The sequence below is a fragment of the Periplaneta americana genome, chromosome 16 (genome assembly GCF_040183065.1).
Source record: "Periplaneta americana isolate PAMFEO1 chromosome 16, P.americana_PAMFEO1_priV1, whole genome shotgun sequence".
NCBI lineage: Eukaryota > Metazoa > Arthropoda > Insecta > Blattodea > Blattidae > Periplaneta > Periplaneta americana.
Genome location: NC_091132.1, coordinates 33,714,241 through 33,731,208, shown reverse-complemented (window position 1 = coordinate 33,731,208; position 16,968 = coordinate 33,714,241). Strand labels below are relative to the sequence as shown.

The 16,968-nt window shown below is 33.8% G+C and overlaps 1 protein-coding gene across 3 annotated transcripts in view; it reads right to left on the bottom strand.

Moving 5' to 3' along the window:
• MICAL-like (protein) overlaps nucleotides 1-16,968 on the bottom strand; it is a 92,681-nt gene that overhangs the window by 37,371 nt on the left and 38,342 nt on the right. For 2 of the 3 annotated variants that reach the window (XM_069812864.1, XM_069812865.1), the window contains exons 3-5: nucleotides 10,673-10,840; nucleotides 8,976-9,166; nucleotides 8,574-8,665 (exon numbers count right to left, since the gene is read on the bottom strand). In XM_069812864.1, the coding sequence (XP_069668965.1) occupies nucleotides 8,574-8,665; nucleotides 8,976-9,166; nucleotides 10,673-10,824 (435 nt within the window). In that variant the 5' untranslated portion in view covers nucleotides 10,825-10,840. Of the gene's footprint in view, nucleotides 1-8,573; nucleotides 8,666-8,975; nucleotides 9,167-10,672; nucleotides 10,841-16,968 lie in introns of those variants that run through there. The other variant, XM_069812866.1, reaches the window with a different exon arrangement.

The window sequence follows — 16,968 nt, the reverse complement described above, 5'->3', positions numbered from 1 at the left end:
ACTATTTCAAAAGACAATAAGAAAACCTTTTTAAAATACTGGGGGCAATGGTCGCACAATCATACAAAATGTGTTCACATATTTCTGCTACAATGAAGCAGAAACAACATAGATGGCTATCATTGTATCAGTTAGTTACACTGACATTTTTATGAGGACACATTGGCAATGTCCAGTGAGGAGGCTAGTAATTATAATTAGCCTTAATTGTGGTCAAAATGGCAAAAGATAATCACTTAACAGAACATAATTATACAAGTGCAAGACACATTATGTCCAACTCTTGTCGCCCTTTATGGCCAAGTGGTTACCATGTTTCTGATTCTAGATCAGATAATCACAAGTTCAAACCTGGCTAAAAATAATGACAATAAATCAATGGAATTTCTTCCTTTGGAAAAAAAGTAAAACCAACATGTAATAGATTTACTGAACATGATTTTTTTTTTCAGGCGAAATTCACCTATACTGAATCACTCATCATTCTGTTATAATGGATAAAATGACTCCTTCCCCTGCCTAACTGATCATAGAAATGAAATTCTTCAATAAAGTTAAACTGAGGAAAGCTGATCATATCTGGTAGCATTACAAACCAACTAAACAACAGATATTAATTAAAGGAAGTTAACTGTATAATACCTTGGAAGAATTTGTATTAACTATATAAAAAAAATTGAAAGAAATAGTACACACTTTCTCACAGGTGATATATGACAATTCATTACACATCATGTATTAACTAATGTAAACTGAAGTTAGAACAGGAGGTTTTGTCCACATTAGGGACCTATTTTACAAAAGTATGTGATAGTTACAAGTTACAAATAAAAGTTCTTTTGAAGATTGGATTTGTATTTTTATATTATACAAAATACAATACTCGTATAATTATTAGCAAATACCGGTATATGATTGGTTAATTACGTGAATTACAAGTGATGGCATTATTCTATCATTTATTTATGTTCAAAACAATTCAAAATAAGAGTCTTGTTTATTTTTGTGAATGATTAATAAAGTATAAGCGTAGTCAGCGTACATAGTTATTGATCTCTAGAGATGGCAGTACCTTCTATTCTATGTCTAAGGTGTTCTACTCTATATTTCATATCATGCAAAGGTTTTGATGCCATGTTTCCTGTTCGAAAATAGAACCACTTATTCTTCTCTAAATAAGCGACAAATATCATAAACTTCACCATCATTTTCATTAATGCATTCGGCCATATGTTGAAATCAGGTTAATGCAAATATACTCTATAATATTATACCAATGACATTTAAATAACACCCTCCTTTCACTAATAGGAAATGCATAAGATACAACAAAGTTGCTTACTTTTGTATAACAGAACATCGCAAATGTCATTTGTAACTAATAAAAATGAAGTAATAAAATACAAGTGTATACATTTTATGATTTGTATTAACATAGTTACAAGCAAATTTGCTTGCAAAATGTTAATCCGTAATTTTGTGGAATTGGCCGCTGAAATATTAATGGTGGTGCTGATGACGACAGCGAAGAAGAAGAAGAAGAAGAAGAAGAAGAAGAAGAAGAAGAAGAAGAAGAAGAAGAAGAAAGAAGAGGAGGAGGAGGAGAAAGAGAAGAATGAGAGAAAGAGGATGACGATAATTACGAAATTTATTATTATTATTATTATTATTATTATTATTATTATTATTATTATTATTATTATTATTATTATTGAGTTCAAGTGAATGTGATAATTAAAGAGGAGTAAATTTATTAGATGCAGTAACAAAATATATGCAAAAAAATTAACAGTATTCACAACAGTAGAAGCAAAACTACCAGAAGAACAATGTGGGTTTAGGAAGATTCTGTCTACATGGAATCTTCACAAAAAAACTGATACTTAAGAAATCCGTAAATTTAACTTCCCAACCTGCCTTCTTTTCATAGATTACGAAAAATCATTCGACAAAGTAAGAAACAGGCTCTAGAACATATTAAACAACAAAGGATACCCCAACATTTAGTACTGATAAATTCAATTAAATCATTACACCAGAATACCAACATCTGCCTAAAACTACAAGGAAAAATAACAGACAGAAAAAAAAACCACTACACAGGGACTGAAACAAGGCTATAGTTTTTGTCCATATCGATACAGATTGTCTAAAAGAATAATAGCTTGTAAAAATAAACAATAAAGGAATACCAATAAATAAATAATCAATACACATTACAAACTAACCTCTTCACTGATTATCAACTTACACAGGAAATTCGAAGAGACTTAGAAATCATTGCACAAACTCGTATGTAAATTAAATATAATAGCATCAAAATTCAACATGAACATTTCAAACACTAAATTAAAAGTCATTGCTTTTAGGCACAGATCTCATTAGAGCTCTTGCATTATCAAGACACATGATTCAAGTTTCAAAATGTAAATACTCAGGCTATATCTTAAGATATACGTCAGACAAGGTTATCCAAGAATAAAGTGCCACATTTCGAAGCATCTGCGTGACATAAGAAAACTTTTACGTAATAAAACAAGGAAAGATACCCAAATGAAATTGTATAAAATGATGGCAATCCCAACGTTATTATATTGATCAGAGACTGGACTATGACGAAATTTTATATACAGAAAATATTCTTCATAAATGAAAGTTCTAAAGGCAGTGGGGGAGGGGGCTACAGATTGCTAAACAAAAAAAAAATAATAAATAAACAAATAATAAAATAAATAACGAAGAAATGAAGACATATGAAAAGAATTAGCAACAGACGAATTAAACACAAAAATCGAACAATATGGAACACAGTAGACACAGCTTGTACTACGGATCAACAACGACAGGTTACCAAGGACAGTTCTACACCTCTATTTGTCTATGGTTCTACACTACACACCAGCTGGAAGGATACATTTGGGAAGATCGTTGAAAAGATGAGCAGATCAATAAATTATTGATAAAAGTTTGGAGTTAGAACAAATTCAGAAGTCCACACCTGTGGAGTAACGGTTAGAGCGTCTAGCCGCGAAACCAGGTGGCCCGGGTTCGATTCCCGGTCGGGGCAAGTTACCTGGTTGAGGTTTTTTCCGGGGTTTTCCCTCAATCCAATATGAGCAAATGCTAGGTAACTTTCGGTGTTGGACCCGGACCCATTTGTTCACCGGCATTATCGCCTTCATCTCATTCAGACACTAAATAACCTAAGCTGTTGATAAAGCGTCGTAAAATAAACTAATAAAATAAAATAAAAAAAAAACAAATTCAGAAGGAATCAATCCTTGACATTGATTAATAATTTATTATTATTATTATTATTATTATTATTATTATTATTATTATTATTATTATTATTATTATTATTATTAACTGTACATTGTTATTCATACTACTAGCACTACTACTACTGTTACTTCCTCCACTTTTCTTCCTCAATATTTTCGATGTTAATCACTCATCTCACCAACGAACAGACACACAAAACCTTCACCTTCAGAAGGAACTGATGTTATTTAATCTCTATAAACCATAACTATAATATACTCATACAGTAAAGTATAATACTGTTAAATAAAGTTTTACTGCTCCATATAATCTAAGTGAATATTCCCAAAACAAAATATCACGTCACTATAGGTTTTCTATTTCTAATTTTATTCAGATAAACTAATTTGTTAGATATAATATCTCTACTGTGTATCACAGATTTTCTTGGCTGATGTGGAAGGCCAGACATTTAATTCATGAAGTGCTGATCGAAATAACTGCAGATAAATGGAATGATTCAGAGAAAGCCTGTTCCTAGCACCATATTTATTCACTACAGACTCCTCTTAGACTCTCCAGTGTCTAAATTCAAGTGTCCAGTAACACATTAACCATTTGACTAACCATGTGATAATAAGAATGTTTAAAATAATTAATTGATGAAATAATTATTTACTTTCACGTGATGTAAAACACTTTTCAACTGTATGTATATTAGTCATATTATTATTATATCCATCATTTTTCAACATGAACAAAATCAATCACGTGGTTTTGTTAGCAGATTTTCTCATGGACGGATAAAATACCGAAAATGATTTTTTTACACTTACTTAATGTTTTCCAGCATCACAATATTATTATAACCTACAAGATATTAAAAAAAGGAGACTTCTTAAAAGAGGAATAAAGTTTTAAACAATTTCATGAGCTGCTGTGATTTAATGCACAAAATACAAACATTAAGAGGACGTACTGCCATCCTGCAAAGAACTCTATTTCGAGATTTTCATGGAAATACACTTCTGATACCGAGAAAGTGGTTTTGGAAATGTGGTCTGTGCACAGTGACTATCAGTATTTATCACTCAATTTATCTAGGAATAAGGGCATAATGAGGCATATGAAATATAACCACTTCTACCAAAAACAATAAAGGGGGCAGGGGGAGGCAAGTTTGAAATTTTAAATGACGATGTAGTCCAAATTAAAGACACAATTTTCATCATTTTTTAATCACGTAGAATAAGCTGCAAAGTTTTTATCCAATGAAAAATTATTTTGTACGAAAAATTAATTATTACACGCAGAATTATTTCTACTTGATTGCGATTTTACTTTCTTATTACCTTGCAGACTGCGTAAACAGGCAAGAGATCCGTTTTTCTTAAGGAATTAGTACCGCAGTTACGTGTTTTAAACTCTTCTATGATATTTGAGTGAACTTCCATAGGCAACTACTTTTTCTAAATGAACTGACTGACGGTACTGTTTATCATTTGAAAGGTATGGCATATACTTAGAATCTTATTATAAACCATTAATACCTTTCTTTTATCATTCATATCACTTTCAAATACCGATTTTCAGAAACAGAATAATAGAATAATAATATTAGAAATGATTGCAATATACAACTAGATATTTCTATGTAAAATTGTGAAAAGTTAATTACATAATATCTACGTAAAACATATAATTTATAAGTGAAATTAAATGTCTTACTTTTTGACATTTTAAAGAATGACTATCTATGTGTACAGAAAACGAAATATATATATATATATATATTTTTTTTTTTTCAGTGAACCCACATGATTAAATGACTTCACGTAGGTATGTCTTTTGAATAATAATTCAAGAACATAAACTACAATTTGTAGTATCTTTGGCAACATGATAAAGAAATTAAATGTTACGAAATGCATAAAATGTATAATGAGAAAATATGGTTATCTTCGTGACATTGATTTCCTTAATGTGACATTTTAATAAAGTAATATCATATACGATCTTTAAAATAAAGAAAGCTAACAGTGACTGACATAGCAAGAGGTGACCGTTATTCTTTAACATACAGCTCGATCACAAACTTTTAACACTATATGACTAATTATTTTATAAATGTATTACATAAACAACTTTCCTATGTTAAATGAAGCTATTAAGATATTTTACCTTACCACATACTAGCAAAAACCATATTAATGTCTTATAGATCCTGACTTTACTTTGGAGAATTAGTAGTTTGGATTTTATATGTTTTAAGAACCCATAGTAGCATCTGTTTAAACACACTATAAAAGAAGATAAATTCGAAAATGTCAAAAAGAGACATAAGAACTAATACGATGAAAGAGTAATGGAACGGAGAAAAATTCCCTCCAGCACCGGGATTTGAACCTGGGTTTTCAGCTCTACGTGCTGATGCTTTATCCACTAAGCCACACCGGATACCCACCCCGGCGTCAGGGAGAATCGTCTCAGATTAAGTTCCAACTCTTGGGTTCCCTTTAGTGGCTGCCCTCTGACTACGTCATAGATGTCTATGAACGTAGGACTGAAGTCCGACGCCGGGGTGGGTATCCGGTGTGGCTTAGTGGATAAAAGCATCAGCACGTAGAGCTGAAAACCCAGGTTCAAATCCCGGTGCCGGAGGGAATTTTTCTCCGTTCCATTACTCTTTCATCGTATGATGACCCAGAATATCTGCATGGAAATATCATATGTACTTCGGTACATTAAAATAATATATAAGAACTAATGCTTACATAATCATTATCATTACCCTATTTGCAGTAATATTCTCCTTGGTGTAGTAACTGGCTTGCCTGACTATGAACCAAAAGGTCCCGGAGTTTGATTCCTGGCTATACTCAAGATTAATTTCAAGGACGTAGGGTCTAGGCTGGGGTTCACTCAGCCTCGTGAAAGCCATGATAAGTGATCAAAGAAGAACTGATAAATAACATTTGCATGGAACTGCAGCACTGACCATGCAGTGTCCCAATCCCATCTGATAGTCACACACTTGACTGATGGATGGTGGGTGCTCAGTTCGGCCCTAGCCCCTTGTGTGGCTATTGCGCCATGGATGCAACTATGTGCAGAATTACCACCACCACCATATCCACCACTGCTGTTAACTATGCTATCACATATACAGGTACCTGTTCATTAGTACTTTTACCACCACCACTACTGAAAAAAATGGAACTACTACTACTGCTACTACTACTACTATTACTACCATCACCACCACAACAACACAGACATCACAATTATTATTACTACTACTACTACCACCACCTTCCTATCAGAGAGAGCACAGCATTTGCTGAGAAACTGCTAAATGTTGTAATATATTCTTTCAGCCTACCACTCTGTAATGTACCTTTCTATATCAGTTCTTTTGAAATTCATTTCATAAAAAGGAAACGAACTTATAAAATAGTCATCCATGTGTATGCGAGTCCCTCTTAGCAGTACCAATGTATGATCGATTTGTACATATGAAGCTTTGTACATTATGAAGAGCACTCAAGAACATCCAATCCAAGAAACAGATCTACCACATTTACTCGAATATAAGACGACCTCGAATTCTTGTTACAACATCGGATGTAAAAGCAAAAAAAAACTTCAATATTATAGAGTGTCGTAAAGTTTTAAGACAGCTAGCTGAATTAAATAAACGATTGGTACTTCAGTGGATCTTTGCACATAGCAGAGTTGGAGCCAATGAAGCAACTGATTTCAGCTAAAAAAGGTAGCAAAATTAATGTCAGGCTATAATGGATAAGAAGAAGAAGAATAAGAAGAAAAGGAAAAAAGAAGAAGAAAGGACGAGGAGGAAAAGAGGAAAGAAGAAGAAGAAGAAGAAGAAGATGATGATGATGATGATGATGATGATGATGATGATGATGATGATGATTAATTTGTATTGTGATGTTTGACGTTTGAACACCCAGCTATACAGATAACTCATCTCAAATTACTTGATATCAATTTATAATTTTGTGTACATTGCAGTAGTTTGTCAGAATGTATCGTTACGTAAAGACAATGAAAGAGCAAGATTCTGAATCAACACATTCGTACTCTTTCTCACCAGAGGCCTCCATAATCATTATTGTTATAACATTTTTATAAAGAGTAAAGAAGAGAGTAATGGCGGCCAAAGATATAGAACTTTGAATTTATTCATTTTTATTCATACATTAAGGGAACGCACAGGTGAAATTACTAAATCTTATAGTTTTCATTTTTTTTCTCAAAGACCAAGGACACTAGAATAAAATTATGTGACACGTTTCCTTATTAAGATGAAATAAATGGCAGGAATTTTTTTCAACGTGATTTCCTTTAATTTTCGACGTGTGGAACCATTTATATATTAATTTAATTAATTTATATATAAATGGTTCCACACGTCGAAAATTAAAGAAAATCACGTTGAAAAAAATTCCTGCCCTTTATTGCATCTTAATAAGGAAACGTGTCACATAATTTTATTCTGGTGTCCTTGGTCTTTGAGAAAAAAAATGAAAACTGTAAGATTTGGTAATTTCACCTGTGCGTTCCCTTAAGAGATCTTTTACTTGCAGCAAATCTGGTACAAAGGTCCAACAGCTTTACTTCCTCGTCTGATAAAACTGGATTTAGTATCCTTACCACATACAATTCGATTTGCGTTTTGTCAACTTCGAACCCACGAAAATTTGATCAAAGCAAACAGGTAACCACTTGACGACTATTTTGTGCAAATATAATTAGAATTGATATAATTAAATTCTTATTTCAGAGTAATCTCATAATGCAGTATTTGCTTTACCACTATCTCCTGATAAAAAGTTACAGCGGTCGTACACGCCACTAGACATACAGGATGCAAGGGGGTGAAATTCCCTTGTTATCATTAATAGGATCCAGCCACATTTATCCCAGGAAGGTTTGGTACTACAATCAATTTTATGGAAAGCTAAGTGGAACTGCAAGCTTTGGTAAAAGTTATGGCGAGATAAAAATACCCACTTCAAATATTCTGAATTAATTTTGTAATATTCTCTTTTCAAGAATTCACAGAAAAATAGTAATATCATATTAACAAAAATTAAACAAAATGCTTTGTATGTCATACTAAAAATCTGGCTACAATAAGTGTTACAACTTTTAATAATGGTTATGAGTTGTCAGAAATTTTAAGAAATTAAGCAAATAATATTTCATTCATATTTGGCATCTCCCAGCATAAGCAACACATATAAGCTTGCAAGCACGTACATAATAATATGTCGAACACTTACTTTACTGGGTGGACTTTCTGAAGCAGAAGACATGATATCTCGTTCTTCTGTAGATGCTGGCCTTTTCGACACTGCTCTGGTGGGAGAGGAACCTACACAACAAATTAATAACATACATACTAAAATTACTACAGCAATAAGAAAATAAAATTTCGGGATTCACAGTCCACTTAAATTTCGAGATGATTCATGGAGTTGCTTAAAAGTTTACAGTAATCTTATTTGTTATCTTGGCAGTGTATTAGTTTCCATATTTGCCTTTGAGCCTGGTCAAAGGTTGGATGAAAATATATGGCTCTTCCTCCAAGAGAGAACTAAAGCTGGGGATTCTATATCCTATAACTTATGAAGCATAAAAAGCTTACTTATTAGATACTTAGCCCACTGAAAATGACAACTTACCTTGCTGATTACCACTGAATGCTTGATAGAACTGTGACAGATATGTTAAGATAGACAGTCGATCTGGTACTTCATATTCCACCATATCTTCAGCATCCAGAAGTGCAGGAATCCCAAGGTGGTGTTCTGCTGTTCGAAATGCCAATTCATTGTTACGATAAATATCATTCTTCTCCAGGCTATCGAAGTCACTGAAACAAAATTTATGTGCATGATGAATATAATCTTCATCACATTTTCAAATTCTTTAGCCAAATAATTCTCTGGCTATTTACGTGTAATGTTCAAATATAGTGTTCAATTTTGAACTCAGACACTTATCTCTAAAGAAACTTGGATGAAATGTGCAAAACGATGACAATGGTGATGATGATGATGACGATGATGATGATGATGATGATGGTGATATGATGATGATGATGATGATGATGATAATGGTGATATGATGATGATGATAAAACTCAATTTGGACAGTCAAAATAAACACTAATAGAGAGAATGAATTTTAAGACTGAAGGTCAAGGAAGGAGGCACTTTACAGCAGGCATCTTAATGATTTTTTTTAGTTGGTTATTTAATGACGCTGTATCAACTACAAGGTTATTTAACGACGCTGTATCAACTACATGGTTATTTAGCATCGATGAGATTGGTGATAGCGAGATGAGGCCGAGCCTCGGAAAAAACCCAACCGGGGATCGAACCCGCGCCTGAGTACAACTTTGGACCGGCAGGCAAGCTCCTTAACCGACTGAGCCACGCCGGTGGCCGCATCTTAATGATCTCAATCAAATATAGTACATATGTTAATATGAAATATTAAAAAAGAGATGGACTCAGGCATGTCTGTCCGTCAAAATAGGGTTTTTGTTTTGCAACTCCCACTACATAACACTGCAGCTTTCCAAAAACCCTGTAGCTCCTCCAAACCCCATTTTCTTTCTGCACACTACCCGAAATAAAGGTTAATTTTATTGAACTATGACTGTCGTATGAATAGCATCTTTCATTAGAAAGTCGGGGTTAAACAATGAAAACACTGCAGACCATTCACTAAGAAATAATTATGTACCTATGTTGCACTGTTTACAACGTCACAAAACATTTACAAGATAAGGACAACACAAGCACTTAAGGCCATTCATTAAGAAGTATATTGCATCTTACATTGTTTACAACATCGTAAAACATCTGAAAGATAAGAAAAAGCTACGTAAATTACTCTATAATGTTGTTTAATAGACTAGCAAAAGCAGTCAGTGTTTCATATAGAATGGTGAAGACAATTTTAAATTAAGGTGTGCAATCTTTGTCTTCTATTGGAATCTTACAATGTTTGACACTAAAAAGAAACATGTGGAGCACCGACGGAAAATTCACGAAACGTACAAGTAAAGAAAAAATAGTATAAATAATTGATTAAATGGCGATCTTACTCGTGTTAATTATGTAAGCATGTGCAGCTTACAGCTGTTTCGGTGCTATTCGACACCATCCTCAGAGCCTACTCACCGAAACAGCTGTAAGCCGCACATGCTTACATAATTAACACAAGTAAGATCGCCATTTAATCAATTATTTATATTCAAATGTTAAAAGTGGTGTACGAAAGATTCAACATGGAAAAAATAGTAACTACCAGTATGGGGAAATTAAATACATGTCTTAAGGAAATTGGAATAGGTGCCATGACTTACATGAGATCCGGCCTGAAGTGATGAATAATGGCACAAAATGCAAGGCCATCTCTCCATGAAGTAGTCATATTATCAATTTTGACTCCTCTGTGACCGTCTGTCACTCTCTTACACCATGCCTCCAAGGCTTTCATTCCTCGTTTTTCACCCATTTTTCAGTCTTACAACCTGAAACAAAATACATAAGTTATTCCGAATTTCTTGATCATCTTCAAATGTTATGCATGTAAAAAACAAAGAAAAGGACATGAATATCCATTCTGTGCTATTAATTTGATTCTGTAGAGGCATGGTTTCTGATTTCCATTAGCCAGTGCAACTGATGTTTTCTGTTAATGTTTAAATTGTATCACAAAAACAAATACTTAATGAAGAAAAAAACCAGAACATATATTATAAAATAATGGTTCCAAAATTTCTGGAAGGCACGATCCCTTTTGGGCGAGAAATACTTTTGCGACCCCTTACTGGTACTTAACCTTATTCGAAAAATACAAATCCTGTAATCGAAAACTATTTTACTCAATTAGTGGATAAAACCTAACTTTCAATATACTGGTACCTGCAAGAGGAAAAATTTGGAATACACAGACCTATTTTTCTATTCTCTTAGGCTTCTTAGATTGGCGCCTTCCTTGTCCATATATTTTTTGAACACATAAACACTTTGAATAGTAGTTCGCAAAACGAAGATATTAACATAAGAGCCAGAGATAAAATCAGCGGATTTATAAGGAAACTTGATTTTTGGTCAATATGACTTGACAGAAAGGAATTTGATTCATTTCAGTGTATTAACGAATTTATGGAAAAGTTAGCTACACATGGTAAGATAGACAAACAGTGAATTTCTTTTTGCAGAGATGCAATTAAACAATAATTATTTTAAACAACAGCTTTTTGAGTATTTTCCGGCAGATACTCAAAACAATTACAATCGGTATGGATCTGTTTTTAGACAGTTGTGTTCAACTGCTGAAATTCGAAAAGATAGAAAGATCCATTTAAATGTGTACCTACTGATGGAATGTTGAAACTATAATTTTTTTTCGTACAGCATAGGTCAGTTTAGATTCAAAAGAATACAAGAATACCTCAAGCTTACAAAAGAAGAGCTAAATTTTTTTTTAAAACATCTGCAACTCGTATTTATGCAAACTAAGTTTCTAATGTGTGATTACCAACAAAACAAAAGAAAGCGAGAAATCTCCTTGAAATTGAAAATATCAGTGTGTATATATCGAATATAAAGTCCAGATTTGAGAAGGTGCTTTCTGTAAAACAGACACATTTTTAACATTAATTATTTTTTACTTTGTAAATACTGAACCACTTTTTATTTTTGTATTCAATGTCGTTTACGTTTAAGTTTCTAAATACAACATAATTGTATGTTAATAAGGTGGCTTCTGTTTTGCAAATCTAGTCTTTCAGGTAAAGCTCCCTTTAAAGCAGATTTGAATAATTTCAAGGGAAAAATTGTTCCAGGGTCGGGTATCGACCCCGGGACCTCTGGTTGAATGTACCAGCACTATATCAACTGAGCTACCCGGGAACTCCACCCGACACCATCTCAACTTTTCCCTTTATATCCACACAACTCGCGTGGGCTGACAAAAAGACAGAGACCCACATCGAGTGCACACAATCTCTGTGTGACTTGGAATTGTGGTTTTCTGTTAACGTACACAGTGACGTATATATTATGCAAATCTAGTCTTTCAGGTAAAGCTTCCTGTAAAGCAGATTTGAATAATTTCAAGGGAAAAATTGTTCCGGGGTCGGGTATCGATCCCGGGACCTCTGGTTGAACATACCAGCACTCTACCAACTGAGCTACCCGAGAACTCCACCTGACACCATCTCGATCAGAGGTCCTGGCTTCTGTTTTATTTTGTAAATCATCTCGTGACTCCCCTCAGCTCTTTACACAACGCCCACTTTGAGAACCACTGTTATAAAAACTGTAAATTAAAAAGTTAGAGATCTTCAGAGAAAATAAACTCAATTAAAATGACAATAACAGCACAGTAGCAGCAGCAACACTGACAATAATATCAACAAAAACAGGATTCCCATTTAAACAAAATTTTTTTTTTTAGGTTACCACACCAGTTTTGGAAATATATATCAGTGGAAATGTAACAGGCCTATCCTAGTGTTTCCTTCTTTGGGTTAAATTTTGATATCGTCTGTTGTTTGCGCCCACAGTGCAAAACCCCTTGTACCGTGTTATAGGACTTTAAAAAATGGCATTAAGTACTAAATGTGTAATAACTGTCTTTGAGGAAGAAACAGAATTTTTAACCATGTTGACCAATTTGAATTTCTGTGCAGTGTTTAAGCTGTTAGAAGCATTTGAAAAGTGGAGGTTCATAAATATTGTTATGTCATTGTTAACATAGTATTCTTTTCTGTGGCATTGAGCTATTCAAATGTGCTTGTGATATAAATATAGTGGATTATAGACACTTTCCATTGTATAGTATAGCAGTTGATGCATGCTTCATTCTTCAGAGGCATTTAAATTACAGTCGGAGACCTCGATTGAATTTCTGGCAAGAATCGCAATTGTATATTGTATGTAATGTTTAAATATAGACCTATGTGTGGGGAAATTTATTTACAGTATTTGAAAACACTTTGAGGATGGTGTACATGATGTTGCACAGGAAGGGATCTTAATCATCTGTTCCTTCATTTGTTTTTTGTTCTTATGCAGCATAGTCCATTTAATAATGGCAGAAACAAATCGATCTTTAAAGAATTCATCAATAAATAGAAGATAATGAAGTTTAAAGTTAGTGCTCTGTTTTTAAGGAAAGAGATTTTATCTTCAGAGGTGATGATATCACAACTTTCTTTCTTACTGTATAACAGAACAGGTCTTACTCAGTAACTTATTGCTAGTCTGGAATAGGCCAGATGTCCTTTCCTGTAAAACGGTACATGTGTTAATAGGTTCGTTCCAACAACAGTCAGGAACCATCTGTAACTATCGTGAGCATGCGCAGTGCAGAAAAAGTGTTCCAACACAATCCGAACCAGTCCTGAACCGAAAACATGTACTGCAGTTGGGTGTCCCAACAAGCTTTTGACACTGGTTCGGAACGGTCAGAAGTAGTCAGCGGATTGAGGCATGTACGGAAGAGTACGCAAAATGCGCATGCGCATAAGCTCACCAATGTCTCCTGGATTCTGAAGAAAGACATGATCGACTGTTCACATCAATGAGGTTAAGATGAAAAATGACAGTGCAGACGACTAATAAAACTAGAGATTTAATTTAAATTTTCACCAAAAAGAAAGGGAATGGAAATTATTTGGGTATTTAAATAGTTAATTACAATTTCAAAATGCAGCTTTGATTAAAAGTATAATAAATATGGTACATAAATTAACAATTAAAAAAAAAGAACTATTTTTAGATGAGAATCTCCCAGTATGCGGCATTGAATTAGCGGAATTCTTGCCTTCCATATTTTTTGTCATCTTTTTATAGAAAATGATCGAAATTCTATTTTCTACAATTAGAATTAGATGCGAAACGATAATAAATAAGCAGCTCGTTCTTAGCAAAGATGATCACAGTTATAGCATCTCTGGATTTAGTACATAACGATCCGCGAAAGCGTTCCAACAGCGTCCAGTCGTTTCAATCCCATAGCACAGCGTTTCTCAAACTATGGTCTGCGGACCACCCGAATTCATAACAGAGGACCAAAGTACCGAATCTTTTCATGTATTTATGACTTTAATAGTTTTGCGACACCCAGTCTGCACACTGAAATGGTCACGTCGTACACCAATAATAGAAAGTGCCAAATTGCATATTTACTTGTTGAAAATCCGGCATGTTTCTGCATTAATTCTTTTTATTTCTGTTTTTCCAGATGACGATGTAAGAAATTTTAGACTCCGCCTATTTTAAAATCCGGGCGAATGAGATCCAAAAATTCAAATTATAATACTTTTCTAATGATATTTTTTTTAGCCAATAACAAGTAACTTAAAACAAATTCTGCGCATTGTTGATTCGTCGTTTGCCTTTTAGCAGTTATTTGTTTGAAGTTCTTCTTATGTGATACACGCTAGTAGTTGTCTATGTCTCTGTTAAATAGTGCCCATTATACATAATGGAAAACTGGCTTCGATCCGGAACTTTGAAAGGAAAGGAACGTGATTATACGCTTTATTTAGGCAGTGCTAATAGTTCAGAAGCTGTGTGTGTGTGCGTGTGTGTGAAGATATTAATATCAGTGATTCTAGTCATTCTAGTGTCATTAAAGAAAAAAATATCTAGTCCTGTTCAAAGAAAAAATACTTTCGTAAATATTATAAGAGTTATTTGGAACTTGGATTTACTTCGTGTGGCAATGAGAGTGAACCAAAACCTTGGTGCGTTGTTTGTTACGAACTCGCAGTGTTGCCATACCTACTGATTTAGCAGGATATTTCCTGTTTTTCCATTGAATCTACTGCCCTACTGATTTTTTTTTGTCAAAAGTCGGAATTTCTCCTGCTTTTTTTGCATGCTGCAGTCATCAACGGTTCTATGCCCGGATTTTCAATTTATTACTTTAGTATACATATATTATGTCACCATGTCTTATTTTTGCATCTTATCCACAAGTCAAACAATGTTTTTGTCTCCCTGCTCATAACGCGTCGCCACAATAATGCTTAAAAGGAGCAAGGTGTCGCCTCTTGCTTGGAGTCCAGGCGACAGCTTCCGCCCTGTAGACTAAACACTATCAGTGTTGCCAGGTTGAGGGATTTATCCCTCGGCGTAGGGACTTTTTGGTCGAAAAGGGATAGAGAGATTTTTTGGCAGAATGACACAAAATGTAGGGATTTTCACACCTTTCCAATTTTTTCATTTTTTTTAATATTTTTCAAAATAGTTTTATTTTTCAGATACAAAATGAGTTTCTTCATTTTTATTAAAAGCACATAAAAGTGATTTAACATTGAAAACTCTATTATATGCTTAATATATGGTTTGTCAACAATGGGTTGTTATAACATATAATTTTAATTCAAAGAGTTGAGTGATTCAAATAGAAACGACCAATGAGATTTATGTTTTTTTATATATATTATAATTTTATGGCTTGTTGACTGCTATTTACCATTGTCGTTTACGTCTTCCCGCTTTATATTCAAATCGATTCAGTATTTCAGTAGAGAGTAGATTGTTGCGAACATGAGTACGTTTTAGTTCTTGTGTTAACAGCCGGGAAAATGTACATATTGTACTGTACATTATGACCATAGTTTTAAGTTGATATTTTTAAAGTGTCTGTTTATTTTCTTAGTTTTAACTGTGTGTTTATTTTATTGGTATAAGCGTGAGTTTATTTTATTGGTACAATGAGTGATCCTCAAGAAGGACTGTCCATGCCGGAAAAAAAAACGTGCTATCAGGAAAGTTAACTAAAAGTGAGAATCTTGGCGGAAACAATATTCGTTGAATCATGGATGGAGGAACCTCATTTTAAAGGTTGGTTGGCTAAATCTAATGATCCCTATAAAGCAAAATGTTTGTGTTGCAAAAAGGAACTATCGGCCGGTAAGAGTGAATTAGAAAGACACAGCTCCACGCCCTCGCATAAAAAATGTATTACAGTTGAAAAATGTCCCCAGAATTACCAGTGTTTTTACAAGAACGCCATCTGATGACAAAATAAAAGTTCAGATTACGATGTTTGTAGTTCTATCAAGTAGCTTTCAATGAGTCCTTGAAAAGATTGCCCCTTCAACAAGATGTTATAAGTAATTTGACTTTTCTAGATCCAAAATCTAGGTGTCAGTAATATTGTTGAAAGGTCTAGTATCACACTTACTTCGCTAGTTGATAAATATAAGTCACAAGTAAACCAATAACCAGTATTAAATGAATGGAGTCTTTTACCCAATTACTTTTCTCCTGAAGAGAAAACTGCTTATCTAAATTAGCATACTAGAATTTTGGAAACGAATAAAAGAATGTCACGATTTCAATTCTGAATTTTTGTTAAAAATTTAAGAAAACTAGCCAAAATTTGCCTTTCTTTGCCCCATTCTAATGCAGCTGTAGAGGCATATTTTCAATTTAATTTTTAACTTTATTGGGTTATTTAACGACGCTGTAACAACATCTAGGTTATTTTGCGTCTGAACGAAATGAAGGTGATAATGCCGGTGAAATGAGTCTGGGGTCCAGCACCGAAAGTTACCCAGCATTTGCTCGTATTGGGTTGAGGGAAAACCCCGGAAAAAACCTCAACCAGGTAACTTGCCCCGACCGGGATTCG